The sequence below is a fragment of the Amblyomma americanum genome, chromosome 8, assembly GCF_052857255.1.
Source record: "Amblyomma americanum isolate KBUSLIRL-KWMA chromosome 8, ASM5285725v1, whole genome shotgun sequence".
Classification (NCBI taxonomy): Eukaryota; Metazoa; Arthropoda; class Arachnida; order Ixodida; family Ixodidae; genus Amblyomma; species Amblyomma americanum.
In genome coordinates, this window is record NC_135504.1 from 29,831,899 (window position 1) to 29,857,932 (window position 26,034).

General features: G+C 50.5%; 1 protein-coding gene and 1 pseudogene across 1 annotated transcript; one reads left to right on the top strand and one right to left on the bottom strand.

The window, feature by feature from the left end:
• The first annotated feature begins 1,743 nt into the window (after positions 1 to 1,743).
• On the top strand, positions 1,744 to 25,462 carry LOC144100183 (uncharacterized). The gene is made up of 5 exons (XM_077633203.1): positions 1,744 to 1,969; positions 4,913 to 5,229; positions 10,637 to 10,745; positions 24,258 to 24,508; positions 25,006 to 25,462. The coding sequence occupies exons 1-5, from the start codon at positions 1,784 to 1,786 to the stop codon at positions 25,361 to 25,363; spliced, it is 1,221 nt and encodes a 406-aa protein (XP_077489329.1). The 5' UTR covers positions 1,744 to 1,783; the 3' UTR covers positions 25,364 to 25,462.
• LOC144101475 (uncharacterized) lies at positions 12,391 to 17,578 on the bottom strand (annotated as a pseudogene).
• Positions 25,463 to 26,034: the final 572 nt, after the last annotated feature.

Sequence of the window (26,034 nt, forward strand, 5' to 3'; positions counted from 1 at the left end):
GAAACGTCTGGAACCATCCGGAGGGTTGTTACCATGGAAGCAGGATGGTATGGGAGAACGAGAGTGGAAATGCGTAACCGGAGGGCAATGCACCTAGACCACCCGGAGGAGGATGGTTACCTTGCAAGCAGGACGATATAACGGAAGCGGAAGAAGGTGAAGCTAGAGGGAGGTCACGATCAGAATAAGCCGGAGCGTGGTTACCGCGGGAGGAAGGTGTAGCGAGCCCGGCGAAATCCACAACCATAGGGTAGTTACCGGGGAAGGAAGAGGTTATGGCGAGGGCGTAAGATTGCGCAACCAGAGGGTGGTAACCACCGGAACCTACTGGAGGGTGTTTCACGTGGAAGGAAGAGAGTATGACAAGAGCGGATAAAAGAGCAATCGGAAGGCAGGTACCAAGATATTAAGATGGTGTCACGAGATTCGAGGGTATGTGAAACGTCTGGAACCATCCGGAGGGTTGTTACCATGGAAGCAGGATGGTATGGTAGAACGAGAGTGGAGATGCGTAACCGGAGGGCAATGCACCTAGACCACCCGGAGGAGGATGGTTACCTTGCAAGCAAGAGGGTATAACAGAAGCGGAAGAAGGTGAAGCTGGAGGGAGGTCACGATCAGAATAAGCCGGAGCGTGGTTACCGCGGGAGGAAGGTGTAGCGAGCCCGGCAAAATCCACAACCATAGGGTAGTTACCGGGGAAGGAAGAGGTTATGGCGAAGGCGTAAGATTGCGCAACCATAGGGTGGTTTCTATGGTAATTACCCGGAGGGTTATTGCCATGAAAGGAGGATGGTGTGGCAAGTGCGAGGAATGAACAACCAAAGTGTGGCAACGGGGGGGGGGGGGGGGGCAACCCTGCAGCTCGTATTCCTGGGAAGAGGAGCGGATGGTGAGGTTGTAAGAAGGATCTGCATACTTAAGGCCATCGCGATTAGCTTGCTATTCTAGCTTTGAGTTGTAAAAAACAATTCCATCTCGTTGCCAGGCAAGCCAGGAAGTTTGAAATGCTGTATGTAGAAACAACAGTGCATATTACAAGTGCCTTCTTTTACCAAGACGTAGCTATAGTGGGGCATTAAATGAATGTTCAAAGACGAAACAAATTCTACGACAATAAATCTACAGAGAGATTGCTCAACCACGACTTATGTCGATCCTTGCACAGGCTTTATAATATAGACGAGCTCTCTAAAACAAAATCTTTCCTTATAGGTCTCCGCCGTACAGGATATGTCAGCCAAGAAGTGGTTCTTCTCTTCAACCCGCCACATGCGCTCATGGGGTAAATTCAGGCTGTATTCGCTCTTGAAGGCATGGAAAATACGTCGCTGTTGTTGATGTCACTTCTTGCCTATGTGCAAAGAAAAAAATGGCCTAGTGTGTCCCACCTTCCCTTTAGAGCGGCAGCTGTTATAGCAGGTTTATCGGCTTAGCGACGTCGGCGTTGGCGCTGTCAGTGTCGGCGCAGCGCCGCTATACGTTGAATATATCTCAGTGACATCACGAATGACAGCATAGTGACTAATGAGCACTGTACCAGACAAGAACACTAGTGTGTTGGTCGCCGCAAACAGTTTTCGGTGAATCTTGCTTTACTCTGTGGTAACCGTCCCATTAGTCCCTTTTTTCATCTTGGCTGCTTGACTACGATGCCTCCCTGCGGTAGGTGTTTGAGATGGCAGTGGGTAACGGCTGTTAGGACAGCAAAGACAACGAGGAGGAAGAAGGTCTCATCCGGGTTCTGAACAAAGCGCGCTCACAACCAGTCTCTGTGGCAAGCATGGAAGGTGCAGCTTCACAGCAGCAGCAGCAGCAGCGGCGGCGGCAGGATGTGCGGTACTACGGCATCGACCCGTTCGAACAGCAGTGGGCGGCCTCCCCGTACTGGCCAGCGGCGCCCGTCGACTTCTGGGCGCAGTCGGGTACCGGGCAGGGGTTCCCGGACACGACCATTGGCGGCTCCGAGGTGAGTTTCCCTTGCTGGGCGCACGATCTCTCTCGTTGGGCCACATTTTTTTAAGCCACCGCTTGCATTCGCGACGGCAGTTTTCGCACTAACGGCAAGTCAGCGGTGGGTAGCGCGAGCACGTTACATGATAATCACAGTACACTGACTCGCATTCGTTTTATTGAGAACATTTTAAGGCTCATGTGGTGTTTCTTATTCGATGTTAGCCTAGCGGCCGTTTTATTTTTTGATGAATTACATCTCACCGCATTGTATTGGCCGTTTGGTTTTGATACTGTATCGTATTATTCCAGACCGTTTTATACGGCTGATACGGTGTAGCAAATGCACAGTTTGGTGTGACTGTATAGATTTAAGATAGTGGTAGGAAACAGTAGACACCTGACAAATCCGGTACAGCTTGAAACAAGATTGTGTTGGCTTCTTCCTTCTCTCGTGTTTCGTTGCGTTTTCGCTGTTTTCAACTATTTATGATTTTAATTTCGCGCACCCATTTAGTTCTGTTCTGTGATCATGCTTTGCTGCCTTGTTTTTGTATTTTGATGAAAGCCACTGCCCTATGCAACGCTCTTGTGCCCTGAGGGCATCTAAACTATTAAAGTAGGCGCGGTTGAAGAGCGAACAGCTGGCAAATTTGGCATTTTATGCTTGAGGTGAACAAAATATAAAACATTTGTGGTACTTAACGTCCTGAGCTGTACTATTTATGCAGCTAGTTTCTTATTATGTAGAATATGGCAAGAAGAAATTGCACGGCGTAATTCCCCTGTACTTGCCTACAATCTTAACATCATTCAGCATATGCTTACATTTGGATGCCAGTTAAACTACCGGTTACTCCTCAGTAGCCTAATTCTTAACTGACATTTAAGAACCAGGTACATATACCTACCTCATGTCATATATCACGCCCACATCGTATCTCCACAATGCTTGACCTGTCATGTGTGTCACGTGCAGATTCTAGACAAATAGATAAGTCATATGAGATGGGGAGGGGGAGAGTATTTGGCAGTGCGCTGATTTTTAGAGTTTTTATTAATGAGTACATTCATCTGCGTACCTTCCACAAGCACATGGAATTGATTAAGTGTAGGAAGTTTACCTGGATGGGGCGGCTTTTTTTACTCTAGTCGAGAAGATGGCTATTTTCATTGCCGCAGCCTGCTGAGCCTGATCGACCAGACTGATTTTTACCACTGCTCTTTGAATTAAGCGTTGACTTACACCCCTGTAACATAGGGCGTTAATGCTTTGAGTCACTAATTATTCTCCGGGGAAAAATGTTCCAGGAGAACATCCAAAACTTAAGACCTCAGCAAAACATTATAAGTTTCTAGTGAAGAAAAAAAAGTCCACCTTCCTTGTCGAATAAGTATTCGATTTCTTTTAATTCCCTCCTATTAACAGATCACGATTGAGCTCTTCTATGAGGTATGAACTGATTTCTGATAAAAGGAATGCCGACTAATATCAGACATTATTTTTAGGGGATGTTTATTGCCTCAAGGCATAAGGGTATACAAGGGGTAAGTAATGATGAATAAATAGAAAGGATAGGTAAACGGATGAAGAAAGCTTGGCCAATCTAATGAAGTCTAGGAGTGAGTAGTGATGCGGTCCCTGCGTCCAAGCACTATATAAAGCATTGTCCCGCGAGAGAGTCGCTGCAGCCATTCACAAGGAAAACCCACAGGATGCGATGTATTTCGGCCTGATTATTCTAAGCCTTCCTGTCTGGACACCCATAGTGGGTACACAAATCTCGAAATTAATGATACTTTAGAGTTACGGCCCGTGTGAGGGCGACGCCGATCCAGATTCGCCTTTAAAGCGCCCATGCTTGAAAAACAAGCAAACGAACACACATTCTCCGAGGCCGCGCTGACGCTTACGTGAATTGTGGAGGCGTTCACATAAAAACTGCTTTCTGCGTTCTTTTAACATGATTTGGTTTACATGGTACCTTGCGGGGGGTCGCAGGGGTTTCCAAATAGAACCTCCACCCATTCGCTGCCCCAAGCCCTGCTTTCTTGGGCAAAAATTTTGAAAATTCAAAAATTGTAAGACACTTTTATGAAAATACTGAAGGTAATGGTCCATTATTCTGATATTTAGCAAAATCTTTCGTTTAAATCGATCATATCGAACAGTTAAGACTCATAGAAAACCAATGAGGAACGCTTTTCACGATGGCAAAAACGTGAATAGAAACAAACATACAATACTGCAGTCGGTTGATTTACGGTTGGTTGGTTGGTTGGTTGATGGGGTTTAACGTCCCAAAGCGGCTCAGGCTATGAGAGACGCCGTAGTGAAGGTCTCCGGAAATTTCGACCACCTGGGGTTCTTTTACGTGCACTGACATCGCACATCACACGGGCCTCTAGAATTTAGCCTCCATCGAAATTCGACCGCCGCGGGGTTGATCTACGGTTGTATTGATTGTTATAATAAAATCTAACATAAAATAAAAAAATTAGCTGTGGTTTAGTTCTGGTTAAACCTGGAGTGACGCGAGAGCTACATCTGGCCTAGTGGAACTCGTTCACTCGCATTGCAAAGTCAGTCTTTCGCCGCGCCGTTTCACTGGGCGTTCGTTCTTCATCTTCATCCCTGGACGTGGATTCACTCTCTCCCCTTCTGCACTCCCCCCTCCTCACTGACTTTCGCCGGAGCACCGCGGCGCCGGCAGCAAGAGCTGCTCCGCATCACGTGACCAACCACGCGACCAGCCACGGCGCCACTACGGCGCTCAAGGGGTGCCACGCTGAAGGCTCAAGGGCTAGCGCAGTGTAGCTCTCACTACAAAAACTGCGTAAATAAACGCAAAACTGCTTTTGTCCAGAATTGCTGGGTGTGTATATATCGAAGCAATAACCAAGATGGCACAATGACCAACGGGGTTAATCGGGAGGGTTCAATGGCTTTGTTCCTCAGGATCTGGAGGCGACCGCGACGATCGGAGGCGGCAGCGGAGGCGAGCCCACCTGGATGGGCAACCTGGCACGGCTGCTCGTCTTCTCGGTGCTGCTGATCGCGCTGCTGGTGGCCTCGCTGTTGCTGGGCCGCACCAGCACGTGGATCGTCGAGAACGAGCTCACGCCGCCAGGGGAGCAGCCGCCGCAGGAGCAGCACCCGCTGGCGGCGCCACTGTCCCCGGGACGCGGCAGCGGCGGCCCCTGGCGGCCGCTGAACTCGTCGCACTCGATGGCCACCAGGACGGACGCCCCGCAAGGAGGCAAAACGAATTCACCGTACGTACGGACGTTAACAAAATTAGCTCTCTTATGCTTGAAGATGAGTCGTCGAGTGAGCGGTACTTGAGATGAATGTTGGATCGTAGACCTAATCTGATTTAAAGCACGAGGTTCACTAGGCCTTAACGTCCCAAAGCGACTCAGGCAATGAGGAACGCCGTAGTGAAGGGTACAGGAAATTTCGACCACCTTGGGGTCTTTAACGTGCACTGACATCGAACAGTACACGGGCCTCTAGAGTTTGAAAATGAAAATTCGTTTTTGTGGGAAGGAAATGGCGGAGTATCTGTCTCACATATTGGCGGACACCTGAGCCACGCCGTAAGGGAAGGGATAAAGGAGGGACTAAGAGAAGAAAAGAAGAAAGAGATGCCGTAGTGGAGAGCTCCGGAATAATTTCGACCACCTGAGGATCTTTAAAGCGGCAGCTCCATGGACACTTCCTCATGTATGTGCGGAGCGCCTGCACGACCAGCGCTGCGCCGCGACGGGCGTCGAAAAGGGACACGCACCTCCATGCTCCTCGTGATGGCTGGTTCCCCCTCTCGTGCCGTTGGAAAGAATTTCAAGGCGTAAAGACAAGGGGTTTGGGGGGGGGGGGGACGCTTAAAGGACAAACGCGAACAAAAGTGGGGGGAACCTGAAAGAGCTCGAAGCCTAGAAAAAAAAGCCCCCGAGAGCCCCGCGGTCCTCCTATGGCTGTAAACCAGGCCCCGCTTCCGACGCCCGCGCAAGCGCCCGGGCGCAGGCGCGGATATCTTACATGTATAGATATTTGCGCCCCGCTCACGCCTGCTCTCGCGTCGCACCTCGCGCATGCGCAGACAGACTTCAGCGTACGCCTGTGCGCGTAGGCGCTCCGCCCGTAAGCCTAGGCTGTGTCCATCGAGTTGGGGCTTAACGTGTACTGAGATCGCACAGCACACGGGCGCCTTAGCGTTTCACCTCCATCGAAACGCGGCCGCCGCGGTCAGGTTCGACCCCAGGTACTCCGGATCAGTCGCCCAGCGGCGTAACCACTAAGCCACCGTGGCGGGTCTCTAGAATTTCGCCTCCATCGAAATTAGAACGCCACGGCAGGGATCGAGCCCGCGTCTTTCGGGTCAGCAGCCGAGCGCCATAACCACTGAGCCACGGCGGCGGACTGACCTTATTGTAACATATTGCTAGGCAGTACTCATTTGAATATCCTTAACGAACTAGAAATAAAATGCCTGTCACCCATTATCGAACTTCATTGTTCTAAGAACCAGCACAAGCAACAGCAGCAGTCAACATGTCCGGTACTACACGGTCGGCTCGCCATTTGATGTCCGATTAACCTTGTCCGGCGCTAGTTGCGTCCGCACAACCCCCGCTGAATTGCCGATATAATATACACTCTGTATGTTGCGTTATCATCTCCTCAAATTCACTTCGTTCTCCTAAAGTATATTCTATTCTCTGTCCTTGGCATTATATGAGCTGTCCGTGCTCACATTGTGTTGTTGATTGTATCTGAGACATGAATATTTGGAACATTTTCATTAACCTATTTCCTCTATTCTTATGGTTATGGAACTTACTAAAAAAAGAGCCGTGGGGAAGGAAAACATTTCGACTGCTGTATTAATGACTGAGTGGTCAAGGTATGGCGGTGCTGATCAACGAAAACGCGTTTAGATGCGACTGCATGTAGAGGGATATACTGCAGTCGTTTGAAACTTAGCCTCGTTGGTCCCCTTTGGCGCTATTTGGAGGCATAATGAAAAGTGCACATAGAAAACTAGTTTGGTTTTTTTCTTCGCGCAATGGCTAGAAATTATTTGTTTTAACGCGATAGCGTTAAGGGCCCCGTGTCGCAGAAAAGCCGGTGTCGTCGGCGTCGGCTGTGAGCGAAAAATTCACCCTCCTCCTCCTCCTCCTCGCCATGTACGCCACTGCCCCAATAGATGGCGCGCGACTGCAGCGCCTCCCGCTCGTCTCGTTCGGGCGCAGTGGGGCCGTGCGGGCACGCAGGAATCACGCGGTGAGCGGCGAACAACGCAGCGCACATCCAAAGCGCGTTCGCCACGAAGCTTGCGGCTTGCTGCCCGTTCGTTCGGCGTGGAAGCTATGCTGGCGTTCGTTGCATCGGGTTTGTCGAGAACGATGCGCCGACGAACTACGACTGCAACTTGAGTGCCGCGCGTTTCGGAAAGGCGCCTAGCAGTGCTTCTACGCGGTTTGCCCCTCCGTGGTACGTAGCAGAGCGATTTGTATAACGGGCAAGGCGTTGCGCCGAACGGGCGATGGCGTACTGTGGACTCCCTGGCCGTGCTGCAACACGCTGTCGCGTTCCACTAGTAAAGGCGAAGCTTAATCGTCCTCAATTATTTTTACCTTCGTCTGGCATCACGTTGTGGCTAACAGGCGTTCACGTTGTGAGCAGCGCAATGCGAGGAGGACGCATTCCTGAAGCCGACTTGATGGAGCTGCCTGCGCACCCAGAAAAAATCAGCTCTCATCTAGTAATAGTGGGTGCGTTTTCGGAGATGACTCCGAGGCTGTAGAACCAGGCGATCAGATCTGGCATCAGTCGTTCTTCCTAAATATTCTTGGTTTTGTTGGGATTAAAGTAGCAGCATCCCACCGCTGCCAGCAGTTGTTGGGATTCAGGTAGCGTGAAAACTTGGAAAACTTTATACAAGGACTATTTATATTATGTGCAAGTGCGGGCAAATGAGAGTGCTTCTGAGTAAAGATAGCTTCTTCGGAGTCGGGAGTCTCTGATACCTCTCAAGAAGGGGGCTCCCTCTAGGCATCAAACCAGCAGCTCCTTAAATATTCTTCGTATTCCCCAGATCCCTAGCTGGGGAATACAGTTCGAAGAATAATGTCCAATCACACGATGGCACTGATGGTACCACCCACGGCAGGGCGGTCCTGATGTTTCTTCGCAGCTCGGTCGAGTGAAAGGGAACAGAACCCGGTCACGTTGTCGCCCCCGCGGCTTCCAGGTGGTCATGCACGTCGTCCGGAGGGCACCTGCATGACACAGGAATGCAGGCTGTCTCCCAGCAGGTGTCGAAAGATATTGTACTGGTTACCGGAACGCGGAAGCTCTGTCGAAGGTGCGGTACTCGGGCAATTGTTCAAATCCAGTGTGACTAAAGGGGACCACACTGATACCGCACTTCGTCGTGGCGAGGACCGGAACGAATACGCTTATGGTCGTCGCTGGCATTCCTGTTGAACGCTATCGTCGCTGTGGGGACGCTATCGTCGCTGCTTCCGGCATTCCTTTTTGAACACGTGGGGACGCTATTGTCGTCGTTCCCTCTGCTAGTCCTGCAGTCACGTCTCCCCCAGAGGGCTCACCCACCCTCGCGGTGGTCTTCAGAGAGTCCTCCCCATGCCCAACTTCGCCGAATTCCACAGCAGGAAAGAAGCGCGAGCACAACAGTTTAGAGGCTATTTTCCCGAAATTTTCACGCATACTCCAGCTTCCGCAAGCTTCTCCCCATTGCATCGTACAAATTATCTATGTTTTACGTTATGGGCCCCGTGTCGCAGAAAATCCGGTGTCGTCGGCGTCGGCGGCGTTGGCCGTGAGCGAAAAATTCCTCATCCTCCTCCTCTCTCCTCCTCGTGATGTGCGCCACTGCCCCAATAGATGGCGCGCGACTGCAGCGCCTCCTAGGGTGCCTTCCGCTCGTCTCGTTCGGGGGCAGTGGGGCCGTGCGGGCACGCACGAGTCACGCGGTGAGCGGCGAATAACGCAGCGCACATCCAAAGCGCGTTCACCCCGAAGCTTGCGGCTTGCTGCCCGTACGTTCGGCGCGGAAGCTATGCCGGCGTTCGTTGCATCGGGTTTGTCGAGAACGCTGTGCCGACGAACTACGACTGCAACTTGACTCCCGCGCGTTTCGGCAAGGCGTCTGACAGCGCTTCTACGTGGTTAGCTCCTCCGCGCGTCCGTTTCACAGTACGTAGCAGAGCGATTTGTCAACGGGCAAGGCGTCGCGCCGAACGGGCGATGGCGTTCCGTGGACTCCCTAGCAGTGCTGCAACACGCTGTCGTGTTCCAGTCTTAAAGGCGAAGCTTAAGCGTCCTCGAATTTCTTTTTTTGTTGAACTCGGCATCCTCTATATTGCAAATAGGGCGCTTTGTTCACCGAATAGCGCAGTTATAATTTTATAAAACAATGTGCTTGGTAGCGCGTCCTCCGCAATTTTTTTTTGCTGACTTGTTCTTACCACAGGAATACTATCAATAAAACTCTCAGAATTTCCTGTTTCGTCTGCATGCCCCTCCCGTGTTAACTGAAATATTTTGGGTTGTTGTTGTTGTTGTAGGTGGATATTTTTTAATAAAATAACAATGGAAGGAAAAGTTGTTGCTAGTCGCAGCATCTGTCATCAAAACCTGAAGCACCCGAGTTGCGGCTAGCGGGAATAAAAGGACAGGGAAAGGACATGGGAAGGGAAAGAAAGGGGGGAGCGATAGTAAGAAAAGATCGGGGTAGGGGTAATATACAAAATGTTCAAATTCGATTACAGAATTTCGAACTATTGTAACACTTCCTTTTTTGCAGAATTTACCACAAAGATGCCAAATAATTAGCGGTTGGTGTTTCGTGTAGAAAATTGTTTGTTCTGCTTTTTGGGGCTTGGATCACTGAGTTAGATAAACAGGAGATAAAATGGACCACTGATGAGGGGAGATAAATTGCGCTGCAGCCGAGAAAGATCTATAGAGAATGAGATAGGTGGCTAATGTAACAGGAACACATCATTAAATAGGAAACAATAAAAAATTCATTTGTTTAAAATATTATTTACTGAAAATATCCGAAACATGAGTTCTAAAGACCTAGAGAAGTGCTCCGAGATTTCAAAGAATAAACAGGAAAAAGTGCTACCCCTTGTTAAAAAAAAAAGCTTATCCAATGCTGCCGCCGGACACTATGGAACCAAGAAACAACATATATTTGAGGAACTCGAGCATTTTAAAAAGCAGCAAAATATCCACGAAGCTTTCTCTGTGTGGAATTTCTGATCGTAAAAACAACCGAGAAAACACAGTGATGGGGTTATTCCTAATGCGGATGCTTGTTGCCAAGGGCTTATGTCAAGAATAAATAGGGAACATATCGAATACGCATCCTATTGTGTAGAAAGCTCCCATGCGGAGTCGAAACATGATGAATATTTCTATATGCCTTCACCTTCAAAGTTCGCAGCCTATGATATATGACAGATCGTTGGCATTAACCTATTCAAGAGCACAGAGCTACTGTTCAGTATTCCACCCACGGACGTGCGGATATATTGAATTGTGAAGCTATGTAGCCGCGAACATGGGATTGTTTGTTGACACTTTTTGACGGGAATGCCACTTATTGTGACGTGACGCAAGCACTATTTCTTCCGGTTTCTGCAGATATCCGTATAGGACAAGCAGGAAAATAACCAAAAGAACAACGAGCACGACTGAAGTCACAGTGGATGATATCACCCCTGTGGAAGAAATACCAATGGCCACGCGAAAAGTAAGTTGCCCCGTATGACCACCGCCTGGTGACTGATGTTTTGAGCTCACATATGGAAATGCCTGTGCGTGCGCTCCAATGTTCGCTGAGAACGCTATGTTTCTCGTAATCCAGAGTAATCACTCATTTCCGGTACCTTGATCTCAATATTATAGCAAAGCTATGTTGTGTTTGTTCCCTCTATTCCCATTATTATGGCCTACGCACATTGATCCCAACGAGGGACAAGTCCAGAACGCCCCAGAACAAATATGATCACGCTTAGCAATTACTTTGATATTCCAGAGGGTTCTGAGATTTTTAGGATTCTTTTACTGAAACCTCGCTGTCATCCTAGAACAGATTGCAGCAGCCAGCGGTAGGCATTTTTTTGCGCGTTCGGTTTGAGCGCACCAATTCACTTAGTAAATTAGTTGAGTTCTACTCCAGCCTGATTATCTATCACCAACGAGTGCGCCTGCAGCCACAGCCACGTGGCATATGCCATTCTTGTTCCTCGACAAATGAGAGAAAACAAACCCATAAATGTTTCGCACCACTGCCACAAAATAGTCTGAGAGAAAGGATGGAAGGAAATTATGCTATGTTCTTTCCAGTTTCATGACAAGGTTTTCTTATGGGCTTTCGTAGCCGTACCTACTGGTGAGCAGTGAGGGTGTTCATTGTATTGGGAGTGTTTTAGGTGCATTTTTCAATGCGCTTGTACAATGGTCTCTGACGAGAGAGAATAGCGGATTTTTTAAAAGTATCGCAATGAACACACTGGCATCCACTTTCCTAGAGTAGATTCCAATTCTGGCGGTATTGCGAAGCTTAACAGTCCTCTCGAAGGCTGAATATAACACGGAACTCTGTTCTTTGGTTCTATATCACTTCTCTCAATAAGAGAACCCTTATCAGAGAACAAGCTTGCTCCAGAATAAGAGCAACACGCGTCCGTTGTGGAAGGAGAACATTCTTTTTTTCATATTGCATTTCTAGCCTTTTTTATACACCTTGGTCCAACGCAATATGAGCCACAACACTTGAGTCACGTTCCTCGCATTTTTACGGGCCAGTAATTGCTCGACAGCGCGGCTGAACTCTCGTTTCTTGTAACAGAATTTTGTGGCCGAAGTAGCGAGAGCTCTACACAAAGCAGTGTCAGATGAATTTTATGAATATGAGTTCAATCTATAGAATAGCAAGGCAAATATAAAATGAGGTGGGCACCGTCAAGCTTGTTTCGCTTTAGTATACATTAGCAGTAGTCTTCCTTTTACGTATAATCACAATACCTTTATGAACAACAAGAAGGAAACTGCTGCAGGTGTTCTCTGGCAGCGTGGAGGGAAGGCACTTACATGCTGATGAAATGATGCCCGATGTTCGCCGGACACCTTCGCCAGATTGTTCTTAATGTACCTAGTGTTGTCAACTCGCGTATTAACGCGATAGCGTTCAAGGCCTCGTTCTCCAGAAAACATGGCGTCGGCGTTGTCGGGGTTGCCGTTGTGGGCTAAAAAGTCACGGACGTGACTCTGGGAGGCGGTCCCCAGAGAGCAACATAAGAGGCAGGTGCCCCACTTAGGTCACGTGACCTTGCTGCGTCATCACAACATGCCCACACAATTGTGAGCAAACTGCCCACCATAACAGGTAGCAGTCAAAATGATGATTGGTCACCCGGGAAGACCACCAGGGCCGGACAGGGCCCACCGCTGTGAGCGCACGCCTGCCACCGCAAGGCAGTGGTGCATCGCGTAATAGCTGCACTCCTGCGCCAGGAGCGGTATGAGGGCTCCCAGGAATCTATAAACATAGAGTACAGAATGACCTTCTGCATATATGGGAATTAACCCATCAAACTATCGTGTTATGCCCTTAAGGCGGAGCTTAAATGGTCCCTCAAATTCTTTGCCTGAGGACAAATTTTTTAACTTCGAGGTAGGACTATTAAGGAAAGGAAAGGTGTCGCTTGTATTCAGTAACTCACTTCAATTTCATTTTGTGAACTAGACATTAAGAGTTCATTGGGCAGGAGAAATATGCAAAAAACAGACACAAAAACAAATAAGTATTCTTGCTACTCTTGCCGTAATCGCTAGCTGTATGAAAGTACTTTGCTCCCCTACCAACACCGGCTGTGCGTTCGCATAAGTGGCGTGCTTTATAAATTCGATGAGTCTATGAAATGGGCTGCCGTGTTCCAGGATTTGAAATGTAAAAAAAATTGAGTATATAGATTATACAAATATTTGTTATTAAAATAATTTGTCGACTATTGCGATATTTAACGTCGTAAACGACGGCTTTCATTTTGTGTTGGAAAAGGCGCAACAGAATTGTAGCCACAAAGCAGAGCCACTAGTGGCCCATTCAGAGCGCTGCATCGATGTTTTAAAAGAGTGTTCACAATGCTTGTGATGTCACGGCGGACAGGTGACCGGGGATCTCGTTTCATCCAGAAACATTCTAGAGAGCCAGATATGGCCATGCTGTTCTTTACAAGTAAGGAGATGGGATTATTTGACGGTGGAGGGGACAAGGGCTTAACATGTTTTGCAGGGAACGCACTGCTCTTCGAACTTTTGGAGTGAATGTAGGCGCAGCATGTTTTAACGCCGAAAAAAACATCCTGGGCTCTTGAATAATCTGCACCATACACAGCGGTGGCTAAGCCAAGACAACGTTTATTGCTTTGATGCGTGTTAATATAGGCCTTGTGTGAAACGATTAGAGAAAGAGTGTAAGGAGGACAGCGGCGATAACTGTTGCCGTAATCTGGCGTGCCGTCATTCCGAAGTAGCATCTCGTTCACCCTACGGTACATAGCGGTCTGGGGGTTTTGGTGTCCGGCCCGACCGGCGCAGTGCTGGCGCCGGGGTGCTTAAAGCAACTTCGCGTATTCCTCGCCCCTGTCCCGGTGTCTGAACTACTTGGGGGTTGCGGTTCCATATTGGAGCTCAGGGTCACAGGCTCCGTCGTCCCGGTCATGCTCCCCCACACGGGCTTGATCTGGTCGGTGTGTCGACGAATGTTCTCCTCCTCTGGACCATCGGCGTTCACCACGCGAGCGCCGTCCGATGACGTGATTCTGGCTGGGATCCATGGCTTGCCTCGCCCGAAGTTCTTTACCCAGACAGGTTGCCCCGGCCGCAACACACAAGGAACGTGGCGGTCAACTGCAGACTGCGGAGCGAGGGGTCCCGGTTGTGCCACTGCATTGTCCAGCCTGGAACGGAGCTCATAGCCCTTAAAGAATATCGCTGGGGTACTGCCCCCGTGCTGCGGCGTCCTTCGGTATACCTGTGGAGAATCCTTGCCAAGCGGGCTTTCGAAGATCCATGGAAGTTCTTCAAAAACTCTTTTTCAACTCGCACGGCGCGTTCCGCGAGCCCGTTGGACTGCGGATGATACGGTGCTGCCCGGAGATGTGTTATGGTATTCAGCTTAATAAAACTCCGGAAATTCAGCACTTGTAAATTGCGAGTCATTATCAGAAAACCAGCGTCCGGGGCAATCCAAACGTCCCGAGCAAGGTGCACAGTGCTTCTGTGGTTGCATGAGTTGTGCTTTTCAGGGGTACTGCTTCGATCCATTTACTATGCGAATCCACAACTATCAGCAGCATGCGTCCATCGATCGGCCCCGCAAAGTCAATATGCAGCCTGGACCAACGCTCGCCCGTTTCTGGCCATGCGACCGGGAATTGCTTGGGGGGCATAGGCGCTGCTTGTACGCAACTGTGACACGACTTAACCATGTTCTCAATCTCGTTATGAATACCGAGATACCACAGCAGGGAGCGGCCTAGCCGCTTCATTGAGCAAATACCTTCATGGGAATCATGCAGCAGGCGTAACATTCCCGCTCTTGCGCTGTTAGGCACGATTACGCGATGGCCTCAGTATAGAAGGCCATGACTCCCCGCTATCAAAGCCTTCCGGTTGAACTATGGTCGCAAATGCAGGTCCTTGGCCCAAGTTCCTTGGTAATCCTTCCCGCACCTATTTTTGCACCTTAGCTAAGTCGGCTAAGGTCATCTGCTGGAACGTTGTCCTTTCCCTGCTGGTGTTTGATGACATAGTCGTACGCACTCAGCAGCAGACCCCATCGTTGGATTCTGGCGGCGGCCATCACTGGTACAGCCCGATCTGGATGAAAAAGTCCCACAAGCGTCTTATGGTCACTCAACAGTGTGATTGGCTTAGCGAGTAGGTACTCTCGGAATTTCGAGACAGCAAAAACTCGAGCCAGAGCTGCGTGCTCCAGCTGTTAATAATTTCGCTCGGCTTCCGTCCGTACCCGAGAACGAAAGCCAAGGGGTGACGCACCCCATCCCCGACATCGTGACAAAGCACTGCGCCGATCCCATCCGGGGAGGCATCGCATTCCAAGACAAGAGGCTTGAGTGGGTCAAAATGCGCCAGGAAGTCAGCGGACTTGAGGAGGTCGTTCACATTGCTGAACGCCGGTTGTTGACTGGGGCCCCACTCCAACTTAGTTTCCTTGCAGAGCAGTTGATACAGTGGGGCCATGGCTGTAGAAGCATTGGGAAGAAACTTATGGTAATATGTTACCATGCCCAGATACGACCTTAATTCTGCGAGGTTCCGCGGCGCCTGCATTAGAAGAATGACCTTCAGGTTTTCCGACTTTGGTTGCCGTACCTGAGCACTAATTCGATGTCCCAGGAAATCCACCTGCGCTCGACGGAACTTGCACTTGTCCTCATTCAAGCGCACGCCGTTTTCTCGAAACCGCTGCAAAACTTCGTGCAGTATGGTGCAGTCATTGTGTTTCTCTGCGATGATGACGTCGTCTAAGTAAACCTGAACCCCAGGATGTCATTGCAAGATTGTCTTCATGCGGCGTTGGAACACTACCGGCGCGGAAGCCACTCCAAATGACAAGCGAGTGAAGCTAAACAGTCCCTTATACGTGTTTATGGTCGTAAGTTGCATGGCATCCTCGTCTAACGGTAGCTGATTGTAAGCCCCCCGCCAATCTGATTTGGTTTATGAGGGTTTAACGTCTCAAAGCGACTCAAGCTATGAAGAACGCCGTAGTGAAGGGCTCCGGAAATTTCGACCACCTGGGGTTCTTTTACGTGCACTGACATCACACAGTACACGGGCCTCTAGAATTTCGCCTTCATCGAAATTCGACCGCCGTGGCCGGGATCGAACCCGCGTCTTTCGGGCCGGCAGCCGAGCGCCATAACCACTCAGCCACCGCGCGCGCTTTCTCCCGCAAATCTATCGTGGTGAAAACGTGACTACCGTTGAACGTTGCCAGGATATCTTTTACCCGGGGTAGAGGATATTGCTCAGTTTGACAAGCTTTGTTTACCGTAAGTTTAAAATCACCGCAGAGGCGAATGAGGCCGTAACGCTTTACTACCGGCACCACCGGTGCGGCCCACTTAAAATGAGGCACAGGGACAATAATACCCGCGGCCAAAAGGCGCTCAAGTTCAGCGTCTACCCTTGGACGAAAGGCGTATGGAACTTCGCTTGCTTTCCAGAATTTCGGTACCACGTTGTCCCGCATATCGAAGTGTAGCGGCGGACCCCTGATGAGAGCTAGGCCTGGCGCGAACACGCCAGGGAATTTTGTTACCAAACGGTGCACGTTAACAACGTCCGTCCCGACAAAAGGCCGGCGCTCACCTGTCGTGTTCACGCTCATCACTGGCGCTTCCAGCATGTTGAACGCCTGGACCAGGTCGCGTCTGCACAGGTTTGGGCCGGAGCAACCGAAGACTCACAGGGATCCGTCCGTCGACCGGTTTCCGCACGAAACCTTCAGCTTGAGTTGTACCCGAACGGGAAGCCTTCCCAGGAAGCAAGCCAGTTTCGATGGCGAATCACGCAGCTTGGGCCACACTTTCTTGTTTTGCTCATAGGTTGGCCATGTGATGACCGACACTGGTGACCCTGTATCGACCTGCATGTCGACGGGAACGCCCCCACAATTCAATGTGCGTACAATGGGTTCCGTGATGCCGACGTGGCTGAGATGACTGTCCGCTGCTTCCAACGCAAATATGCCGTCCGTGCCCACAGATGTGTTCTCCTCCAGAGACGATAGGGTATTTACCTTACGCGACAGCCCTGGTGGCCCTTCAAAGAACTCTCTCGACGGAAACAGGCTCGGGCGATATGGACCCGCTGTTGGCACTTGAAGCACGCTGCCGAACGGAACCGGCAATCCTCTGCTTCGTGCCCTTTCGCTACGCAGCGGTTGCACGAAATAATCCGTGGCCGGTTTCTTGGGTGATAAGACTGTCCTCCCATCGCATGTACGCTTCCTTCAGCGGCGTGGCTCCTTATCTGCTGCGCGCTCGCTTCTGACGTTTCGGCTGATAGCACGATTTCTTCTGCTTCAGTCCTCGCCAGCTTCGGCTTCGCAAGGAACTGTCGATGCACTTCTGCGCTTTGCAGCCCACAAACGATGCGACCTCGCAGCATTCTATCCAACGTTGCGCCAAAATTGCATGTGTCCGCTATCTGACGAATGGAAACTATGAAATCTTTGACAGGTTTGCCTGGCAGCTGGTCGCGCGTAAAGAACAGGTACGACTGTGCTATTTCGTTTAGTTGCGGCGAAAAGTGCTGCTGCAACAAAGCTACCTCTTGGGCGTAAGAAAGTTCGTTTACCTTGTCTGGCGCGCATCGACCACTAAGTAAATGCACGGTGTGGGTCGTCAGCGCTGCAACCAACACGGCCCGCTTCTTCTTGTCGTCCGTGACGCCATTGCCTTCAAAGAAGGCCTCCAGTCAAACTTGATAAGCTAGCCACTTGTCGCTCGTCACGTCAAACTGCAGCGGGCTGGCATATCCTCCCATGGTGGCAAAGTCTGCGGCGTAATAAGAGGGCGGCCCGTTGGCCTACCCTCGTCGCCACTGAACAATCCGCACCATACACAGCGGTGGCTGGGCCAAGACAACGTTTGTTGCTTTGATTCGTGTTAATATAGGCGTTGTGCTAAACGGTTAGAAAAGGAGTGTGAGGAGAACAGCGGCGATATCTGTTGCCGTAATCTGGCGGGCCGTCATTCCGAAGTAGCAGCTCTTTTTAATGTGTGACTGTGAAAAAATCACGTATGAAAAAATCACTTGTATAAAGGAAACGCATTGCAAGCCACTGACGGGCATGAGTTTTGAACTCATGACTACTGAATGCGCGTTCCAGTAACAAATGATGCCAAAAAAACGCGTTTCACAATATCCAGTTTTCGTTCTAAGTGCGGAGGCGAAGTCTGTTATTTTTCTTCCTCGTTTCAAGAAGTCGGTAGTCTCGTATTCTGATGTGAGGACGCATGTGAGTATGGGCGGCGGCCATTTTTCCTATTTTGACCGACTTTTGACCTTCAGCCGAATTTTATTGTCTCCCGAAGTTCACGAAGGTGCCCGGGACCTGCCTAGCCCATTTTCGGGACCGGCACTCGCGTTTTTGTAACCTGCATAGACACTTGTTTCCACCAAGTCCAGCGCCAGCCTCGCTAAGCCTACCGGCGCTGGCTATAGGCTCCGCTTCGCAGCCGAGCCGAGTGCTTCGCCAAGTATGGGCGTCATCACCTTGGAGGGAGAGGATCTAGCCCCTGAAGAGTATATACCCACGGACTGGACCTACGTAGCCCACTGCTACGAACGCGGCTCCGCTGCTTCATTATCTTCGAAACGCACTCCAAAGGTATCGCTCACGGCGTCGTATTCCGCGTCCGGACAGCATACCGCGTCCCAACAGCTATCTCCCTCCTCGTCACGTAAGCTACCTCGCCGCACTCCGTCACTGCCACGTCTCCCTCTTGAAGACTTTAAAGTCCTCATTCGCTCTCGCGGGGGCTTCAATCTGCGTGCCTGGGGCGAGAACGCTCTTCGCAGAGGAATCACCTCAAGCCTTGATTTTACCTACTCCGACACCGCAGGGGACCGCCTTCGGGTGAATTTCGTTCACAACACCCTCACCTTTTGCAACCTGAACCGAGACCGCCCCATTACTTATACGTAGCTCCAGGCAATCATCCTGGGTCCGACAAGCTACCCAGTTGCCACCTATTTGAGCCCACTGGGCACATACGCCCGAGGTATCATTCACCACCAATACGCGGATAAGACCCAGGAGGAAATCATGGAGTACTTGATAACCCAAAATCCAGAGCACTACATTCTCTAAGCCCGTCGTTTAGGCAAGACCCAATCTATTGTCATCACTTTAGCAGGGTCCAAGGTCCCCCGCCAAGTTTCCACGTCGGCAGTGCTCTGCGCTGCTACATCTTCAAGAACAAGGTGGAAGCCTGCCTTAACTGTCGCAAAACGGAACACCGAAACGACATTTGCCCGTCTCCCAAGTTCTCCAAGTGTCCTCACTGCGGAGCTCACGACCCTGACCAGGCCCATGAATGCTCCCCCACATGTGTAGTTGGTTCTGGTCCACGCCAGACTGGTTCCTCCAAGTGTAAACGCCGCTACAAAGTGCCTCCTGTCGTGCTGCAACGCCAGCTACACGCTGCGAACTCAGACGGTGCCTCCACCTCCCATTGTTCCCGATCCCGTACCCGTCGCCAAGGGGCTAAGAACTCCCCGGCCAAAATGAATTCCGACCGCTCCTACTCCTCTTACCGCCGCTCCAGCCGGAATCGCTCCCTGTCCTTCCCACCCCTGGACTCCAGGTTGTCTCCTAACCGAGAGTCCTCCGCGAAAAATCAGGTGAGCTGGGAAGTCGCGGCTTCTCACTCCTAGCCTCATCTCAGTCTTGCGATTCAGAGCTCCAAGCCCTGCGCGACGAGATAACAGCCCTTAAAGTTAGCAACCATAGACTCCAAGAAGAAAACGCTTCTTTAAAGCGTCCAGCCATTGCACCCGATCCACCATCTCAAATAAACCCTACTCTACCACTTCAACCTGTTCCAACCGCCTAGCCTTAAGCTCCCACATCTACTCGCCTGTTACCGAAGGATACTACCTCCAGTCCTCCCTCTAAACAGAAAGCTATCTCCCGCTCAGAGCGATGCGTTAATTTTGCCGACCTCGAGGAATTTGAGGCTCGCCTAGAAGACAAATTAGCGGCTTAAATTGATGCTAAGCTCGAAGAGAAATTTGCTGAGTTCTCCCAACAAATCAAACAGCAAATGCACCAGTTCCAACAACAAATACAGCAGTAAAGCCAACAACAACTTAACACCCTTATGCAACAATTCCGAACACGCGTTACAGGCGTTGAAGCTAGGGTAGACGCAACAGCCGCCCTCCCGACGACGCGGGTTAAACCATACGATCGCTTGCTTCCCGCTCCAACCCCCAAACCGATCTTAGCTCACCCACACTTCACCATGGTGCCCCGCCACCTACGTAACATGTGGCAATGGAACTGCAGTGGGTTTCGCTGCAAGCGAGGCAACCTGCAGCAGTACATCCAGAATTCGAAGATTCTCCCTGATATCATCGCCCTCCAGAAAACTCATGGCCCCAGTGAAACTACCTGGCTATATAAACCATACTCCCCTCTAAATGCCACCGCTCCCAGCACCGCTATTTTGATTCAACATAACCTGCCGGCCGCCCAACACTCCTTTGACGACGTTGGCGTAAACAGTGTTTTGCTCGAAATCCTCCCTAGTGAAAGAGGCGACGAAAGCCTGTTCATTCTTAACCTTTATAGCTTTCCAAAAGACAGAAGACGCGACTTCACCCCCTTTCTTTCCCGTGTCAACATGCTCGCGCACCATTTGGTCTCCTCATTGTAGGAGATTTCAATGTCCTCCACCTCGCTTGGGGTTACCGCGGTGCCAACCGAAAGGGTGACAATCTGTGCTTACGGGCACAGGAACTGGGCTTCACCCTTGTTACTGACCCTCGCACTCCCACCCGCGTAGGAAACAGCGTGTCTGTTGACATTTCACCTGATGTAACATTCTGCCAAAACGTGCTGATCCATTGGTGGCTCAACACTGGGGATACCCTTGGCAGTGACCACTATGTCCTCGCGACCACTCTCAGCACGTCCCCGTAGCGTCGGAAAGGTCGCCCCACCCTAATCACGGATTAGGACAAGTTTCGTTCCCTACGTGCTCAGAACGCCCCTACCCAAATTAATAACCTGGACGAGTGGATCTCCAATCTCCTGGCAGATGTGTCTACTGCTACTAAGGAAACACCTGCCACGGCTGATCTATCCAGTACAGACAACCGTCGCCTCCCCCTATGGCAGGCCCCCGGAAGCGTGCAAACCCGCTGGAAAACACTCCGCAATAGAACGCTTCGGCGTCGATTAGGTCAAATAGACAAACAGATTGAGGCGCACACTCTTCGAATTGGCTACCCAGCAATGGGGTCAAGTTTGGGACAACATGCGTGGCCAGCCCGGGCTAACCTGCACCTGGCACCTTCTCCGATACCTTTTAGACCCGGACGGTTACAAAACATCCCAACGAGACGGCATTTCCCGCGTAGTCCTTCAACCCCCCGTCTCAGACAAGAATCTTCTCGATGATCTTCGTGTCCGGTATCTCAATACTACTTCCCCGAACCCTCTACTCCCACCTCCCCCCCCCCCCCCCTACATTGGTGGTGCCAACCCTGCCCTCGATGCGGAGATTTCGGAGGCTGAGGTAAGATTCGCTTTCACTCAGCTCAGCCCTAACTCTGCCCGGGACAGGACGGCGTTTGCAACAAAACTCTCCGCAATTTATGACCAGACCATTGAGGCTCTCACTGCCTTCATGAGTGATTGCTGGAGAGAGGGTGAAATCCCTGCAGCATGGAAACATGCACGCGTGACTTTCATACCGAAGCCAAGCAAACGACTAGCTCTCAAACATCTCCGCTCAATCTCCCACACTTTCTGTGCTGGGAAACTGATGAAGCACGTCATTCTGAACCGTCTTAATCATTATGTTAAAGATAACGATCTCCTACCTCGCACCATGATTGGCTTCCGCTCAAATCTCTATAGGCAAGACATTATGCGCCAGCTCTCTCGAAAGATACTGTGCCCCTATACCAGAGCGGGCACAAAGGCTATTCTGAGCCTGGATTTCAGTAAAGCATTTGACAGCGTCTCGCACGGAGCTATTCTCACTAACCTCTTTCTACTAAATCGTGGTCACCGCACCTACGAATATATACGCACATTCCTGTCTGGTCGTACAGCTGAACTTGGCTTTGGCTCTCTCTTCTCAGACCCTATAACCCTCGGTAGCAATGGCACCTCCCCCCCCCCTCAAGTATCCATTCTCTCCCCTTTCTGTTCAGTGTCGCTTTGCTCACGCTACCTTCTAAATTAGCCGCTATCCACAGGCTATCCCATACCTTATACGCAGACGACATCACCTTCTGGGTTTCATCAGGAAACGATGCTGAGGTTAAATCCGCATTTGAACAAGCGGTGGATGTCATTGAGCGTCACGTAGCCGGAGCCGACCTCTCGTGCTCCCCTCGGAAGTCCGAGCTGCTGCTCATCCGAAGTCAACCCGGCCTCCACAGCTATCCTGCCGTCTGCATTACTGCTAGTGGCCAACCCATACACGAAGTATCCACCATTAGGGTATTGGGGCTTCTCATCCAGAGCAATCGGAAAAACACCGACACTCGGGCTAAACTCACAGTCTCTATCTCGTAGACCATTCGTCTAATTCGCCGCATTGCTAATAAACATAGAGCCTTGCGAGAGGCTGACCTCCGACGTCTTTTTCAGGCGTTTGTAATCAGTCGCCTCATATGTAACCTCCCTTACCTCTACCTTAGCTGCCAGGAACGGTACCGCGTTGACTGCCTTGTTAGACAGGCATACAAGGCGGCTCTCCATCTCCCCCACCGGACCCCCACGTAAAAACTACAGGCATAATGGGTCTACAACACACCTCTCGGAAGCTCATCTCACCGAACAGTACGAGCGTCTCACCTACACCTCCACGGGACGTCACATACTCAACAAGCTTGGAATAAGCTTCGAAACAACCGTCACCGACAAGGCCCAGCTTCCGCTCCTATCCACTGCAACCTTATGGTTGCGCCTCTCCCTAAAAACATGCACCCAGATTATCATGTCGCTTGCCGCAAGGAAATGGCTTAGTCTCTGCATAAAAAGTATTTAACAGATCAGACAGCGGCCTACGTCGACGCCGCCGAATACCCCGATCGCGATGCTTTTTCGCTCGCGGTTGAAAACTGCTGTGGGCGGCCGTTGGTTACGTGCTCCACTCTCGTCAGATCGTATGAAGGGGCCGAGGAGGCGGCGATAACCTTGCCGATGACCTCCACCTCTACAGAAACTATCTTCAGCGACTCTGAATCTGTGATTCGTAATTTCGCCAAAGGCCGGTTCTCCCCCGTCCCTCTATCTCTCGTCCACTCCACCAAGGACCAACTCCGTCCGATCCAATTGATTGGGGTCCCTGAGCACTCATCCCATCCAGGGAACGAGGCGGCCCACAATCATGCCCGAGGATTCGTCGAGCGGGATGTGTTGTCACCCGTCCTGCGGACGGTGAGAGATCGTATGGTAACATTTCATGACATAACTATGCACTACCGCTTAGGTAGACTTCTATATCCCCCCGTACATATTTATGTAACGAAACCCCAAGAGGTTGCGTGGAGGCAACCCCAAACGAACACCTTCCCCAACCCTGCGATATATGTCCGCATATACCCTGGGGACTACTACCCCTCTTGTCAACTATGCGGCCAACATGCTACTCTATCGCATATACTCTGGGATTGTCCTCAGGATTCCCCTCCGCGAGGTTTGCAGCTCTCGGATCCAGACCAGTGGGAGGTCGCATTGCTCGGTTCTGACTTGGACACACAGATCCGGGTTGTGACAAGAGCCATAGAAGTCGCCGAACGCCACGGGCTCATGTCCACTTGATGAGGCTATAACCCCCCCTTCCCCCCCCCCCACCATCTGCTACTTTTTTCGACGAAAATAAAGTTTATCCCCCTCCTCCTCCTCACTTTAAAGAAATCTTTAAAGAAAGCTAAAAATGCAGTGGGTGTAAAAAACTGCAGACAGCTGCATAATTAATTCCTGGCACTTTGGGTGAATTCTTCAACAATACACGGTATTTTGGTCAGCGTACCGTGCAACCTCGGAGCAAGAAAATGGAGTCATAAATATGCATCACCGACCATGGTTCATCTTCTCCAGCTCTTTTTTTTAGACGACACAAACAAACACACTATAAACAAAAACACTTCAAGAATTCTGTGCAACAAATTCCTCTACGAAACAGTGGTAGCTCCGATACCTGTTGCTATTTACGGTCGTTTTGTCACAGCGTGTGATATGGGATTATCGCTGCGGTCTGAATTTTAACCTTGGAAGAATGCAGGTACAGGTATGCAGGCGTCTATACGAGTTTGGAGTTTTCAGTTACAATTGTTTTGAGGCAAGGATTGCACAATGTAGACCTAGAAAAGTCTAGAGAAGAAATATGTTTTTACTGTTTAGAAATGGATAATTCTGCCAAAAGAGGCGGCTTTGTACCTATAGCCTTTTGCCGCCTGTTCCCTTCACACGCAGCCGAACAAGAGGCAGATTTGCGGGGCCCCTGTCTTCACCTTCTGCATGGCCGTGAAGCACGAGTTTTACTACAACGCCTCACAACGGGCGTGCGTCTCCCTTCCCGAACAAATGCCGGCGTCAGTGGCAGTGTGCAACCGAGGAGCCAACAAGTTCGCCTCGCAGGAGAGCTGCATCAAAAGCTGCGTCACTGATCCGGGTTCTGAGGACCCCATCTGCCACGAAGAAGTCCTCTTCACGGAGTGCAATCAGTGAGAATTTGTGATTATTTTACTCCGGTATAGGAAGGTCACCTTGTCGTGAATGTTTGCATAGGAGGTTCTGGGTATCTTTAAGTTATAACTAACCTGTATGGGACTGCAGGTGTGATAAACAGCTTCCGGATAGTAGTGTGCTAGAAAACAAAAACTGAAGTTCTTGCTATAGCCAATAGGAATGTGTATGCAGGTGGGACTACGGTGCTTTCCAGCGCACTTTCTCACACTGCGTACATAACTCATTTACTCCACAGCTTGTAAACGTATTATTTTCGTTGATAACTATTCACGTTAAATATTTTATACATGTTTGTTTCGGTGAGTGCAAATAGCAGCGGAGATTTTAATACAACTATGAATTATACCATGATAGTATAACTAACCAACCATTAATTTACTTCGATACACGGGTAAGGTATGTTGGTTCTTAGTTTATTTAATAGCTAGGGAGAAAACCACAGTAGTAACCGGATGCTCTAACCCTATGGCAGTGAGGACGTGGTGGGGCCACTGTGGTACTTCAACGGCGACCGCTGCAAGGAGTGGAGCTTTCCGCGCGGCCGCTGTCCAGTCAGCCACACCAGCGCCCTCTTCGCCACGTCCGAGGAATGCAAGCGGACGTGCCACAAGGCAGGCGCCAGCACCACCCTGTGTGCCGTGCCGGACGAGGCAACCTGCAGCCCAAAAAGACTCAAGCACCCTTATTTCGCAGACACGGGCTCTTCGGGTACCGGGTGCACAGCGGCGACTCCCAGCAACCTGCAGCGTCCACTCTGCCTCGCGGGCAGAAACCGCTTCGGGACCCTGCAAGCATGCAAAAAGCTGTGTATGCACAAGGTGGACGTGTGATGTCACAGCAGCAACATGCCGGCTTGTTTGCTTTACTAATTGTTTCGTGACTGCCGGCCACATCCCACTTGTCAATAACAAAAAAGTGTTAGCGGGAAACATCTTAGCGTGTTTCATTTGCATGATGAAACACTACGCCCAACAAAACAAACACCCATAGACACACGTTTATCTCTTCGTCCGTTTAAGTGTCCGCAACGTTCAACCTTGAATTTATACCGAGTTGCCCATATCTAGCAATTGTTTGCACAAAGTTAAAATTCGTGAGTGCATTGTGAACGGCGACTTCTTGCAGACGGCGGAGCTGTTGCAGGCCCTAGTCATGCATACAACCCCCAGGCTCTACTGACACACATTGTCTCTGACGGTAGTCATAGCAGGGTGCTCTTTAATGAACCATGGCTTTCTTGCATCTAGTCGTCTACTCCACGCAGCCAATACCTGCACATGCAACGCCTTGTAGTTAGACAGTTTGGTTCTGCGGCGTTGGCGTTGAAAAACGAAGGAGTGCGATAAAAAGAGCCGAAGGAAGCTGAGCGGCGTTGCCTGCGTTGCGCCGCTCTGGCACAGTGCCAAGTCCGGATTCGTGGCGCCCTCTTTGAACAGCTCTTCGAAGTAGCGTTCGCGCGCCGATCGACGCTCCTCGAATTTGTGGAATGTTTTGCGCCGCA

What these genes read in the sequence shown, in the direction of transcription:
- LOC144100183 (XM_077633203.1), top strand. Translation starts at nt 1,784, where the DNA reads ATGGAAGGTGCAGCTTCACAGCAGCAGCAGCAGCAGCGGCGGCGGCAG. An exon ending in GGAGGCAAAACGAATTCACC is followed by an intron (nt 5,230 to 10,636) that starts GTACGTACGGAC and finishes CGGTTTCTGCAG; the next exon opens with ATATCCGTATAGGACAAGCA. An exon ending in CTCTTCACGGAGTGCAATCA is followed by an intron (nt 24,509 to 25,005) that starts GTGAGAATTTGT and finishes ACCCTATGGCAG; the next exon opens with TGAGGACGTGGTGGGGCCAC.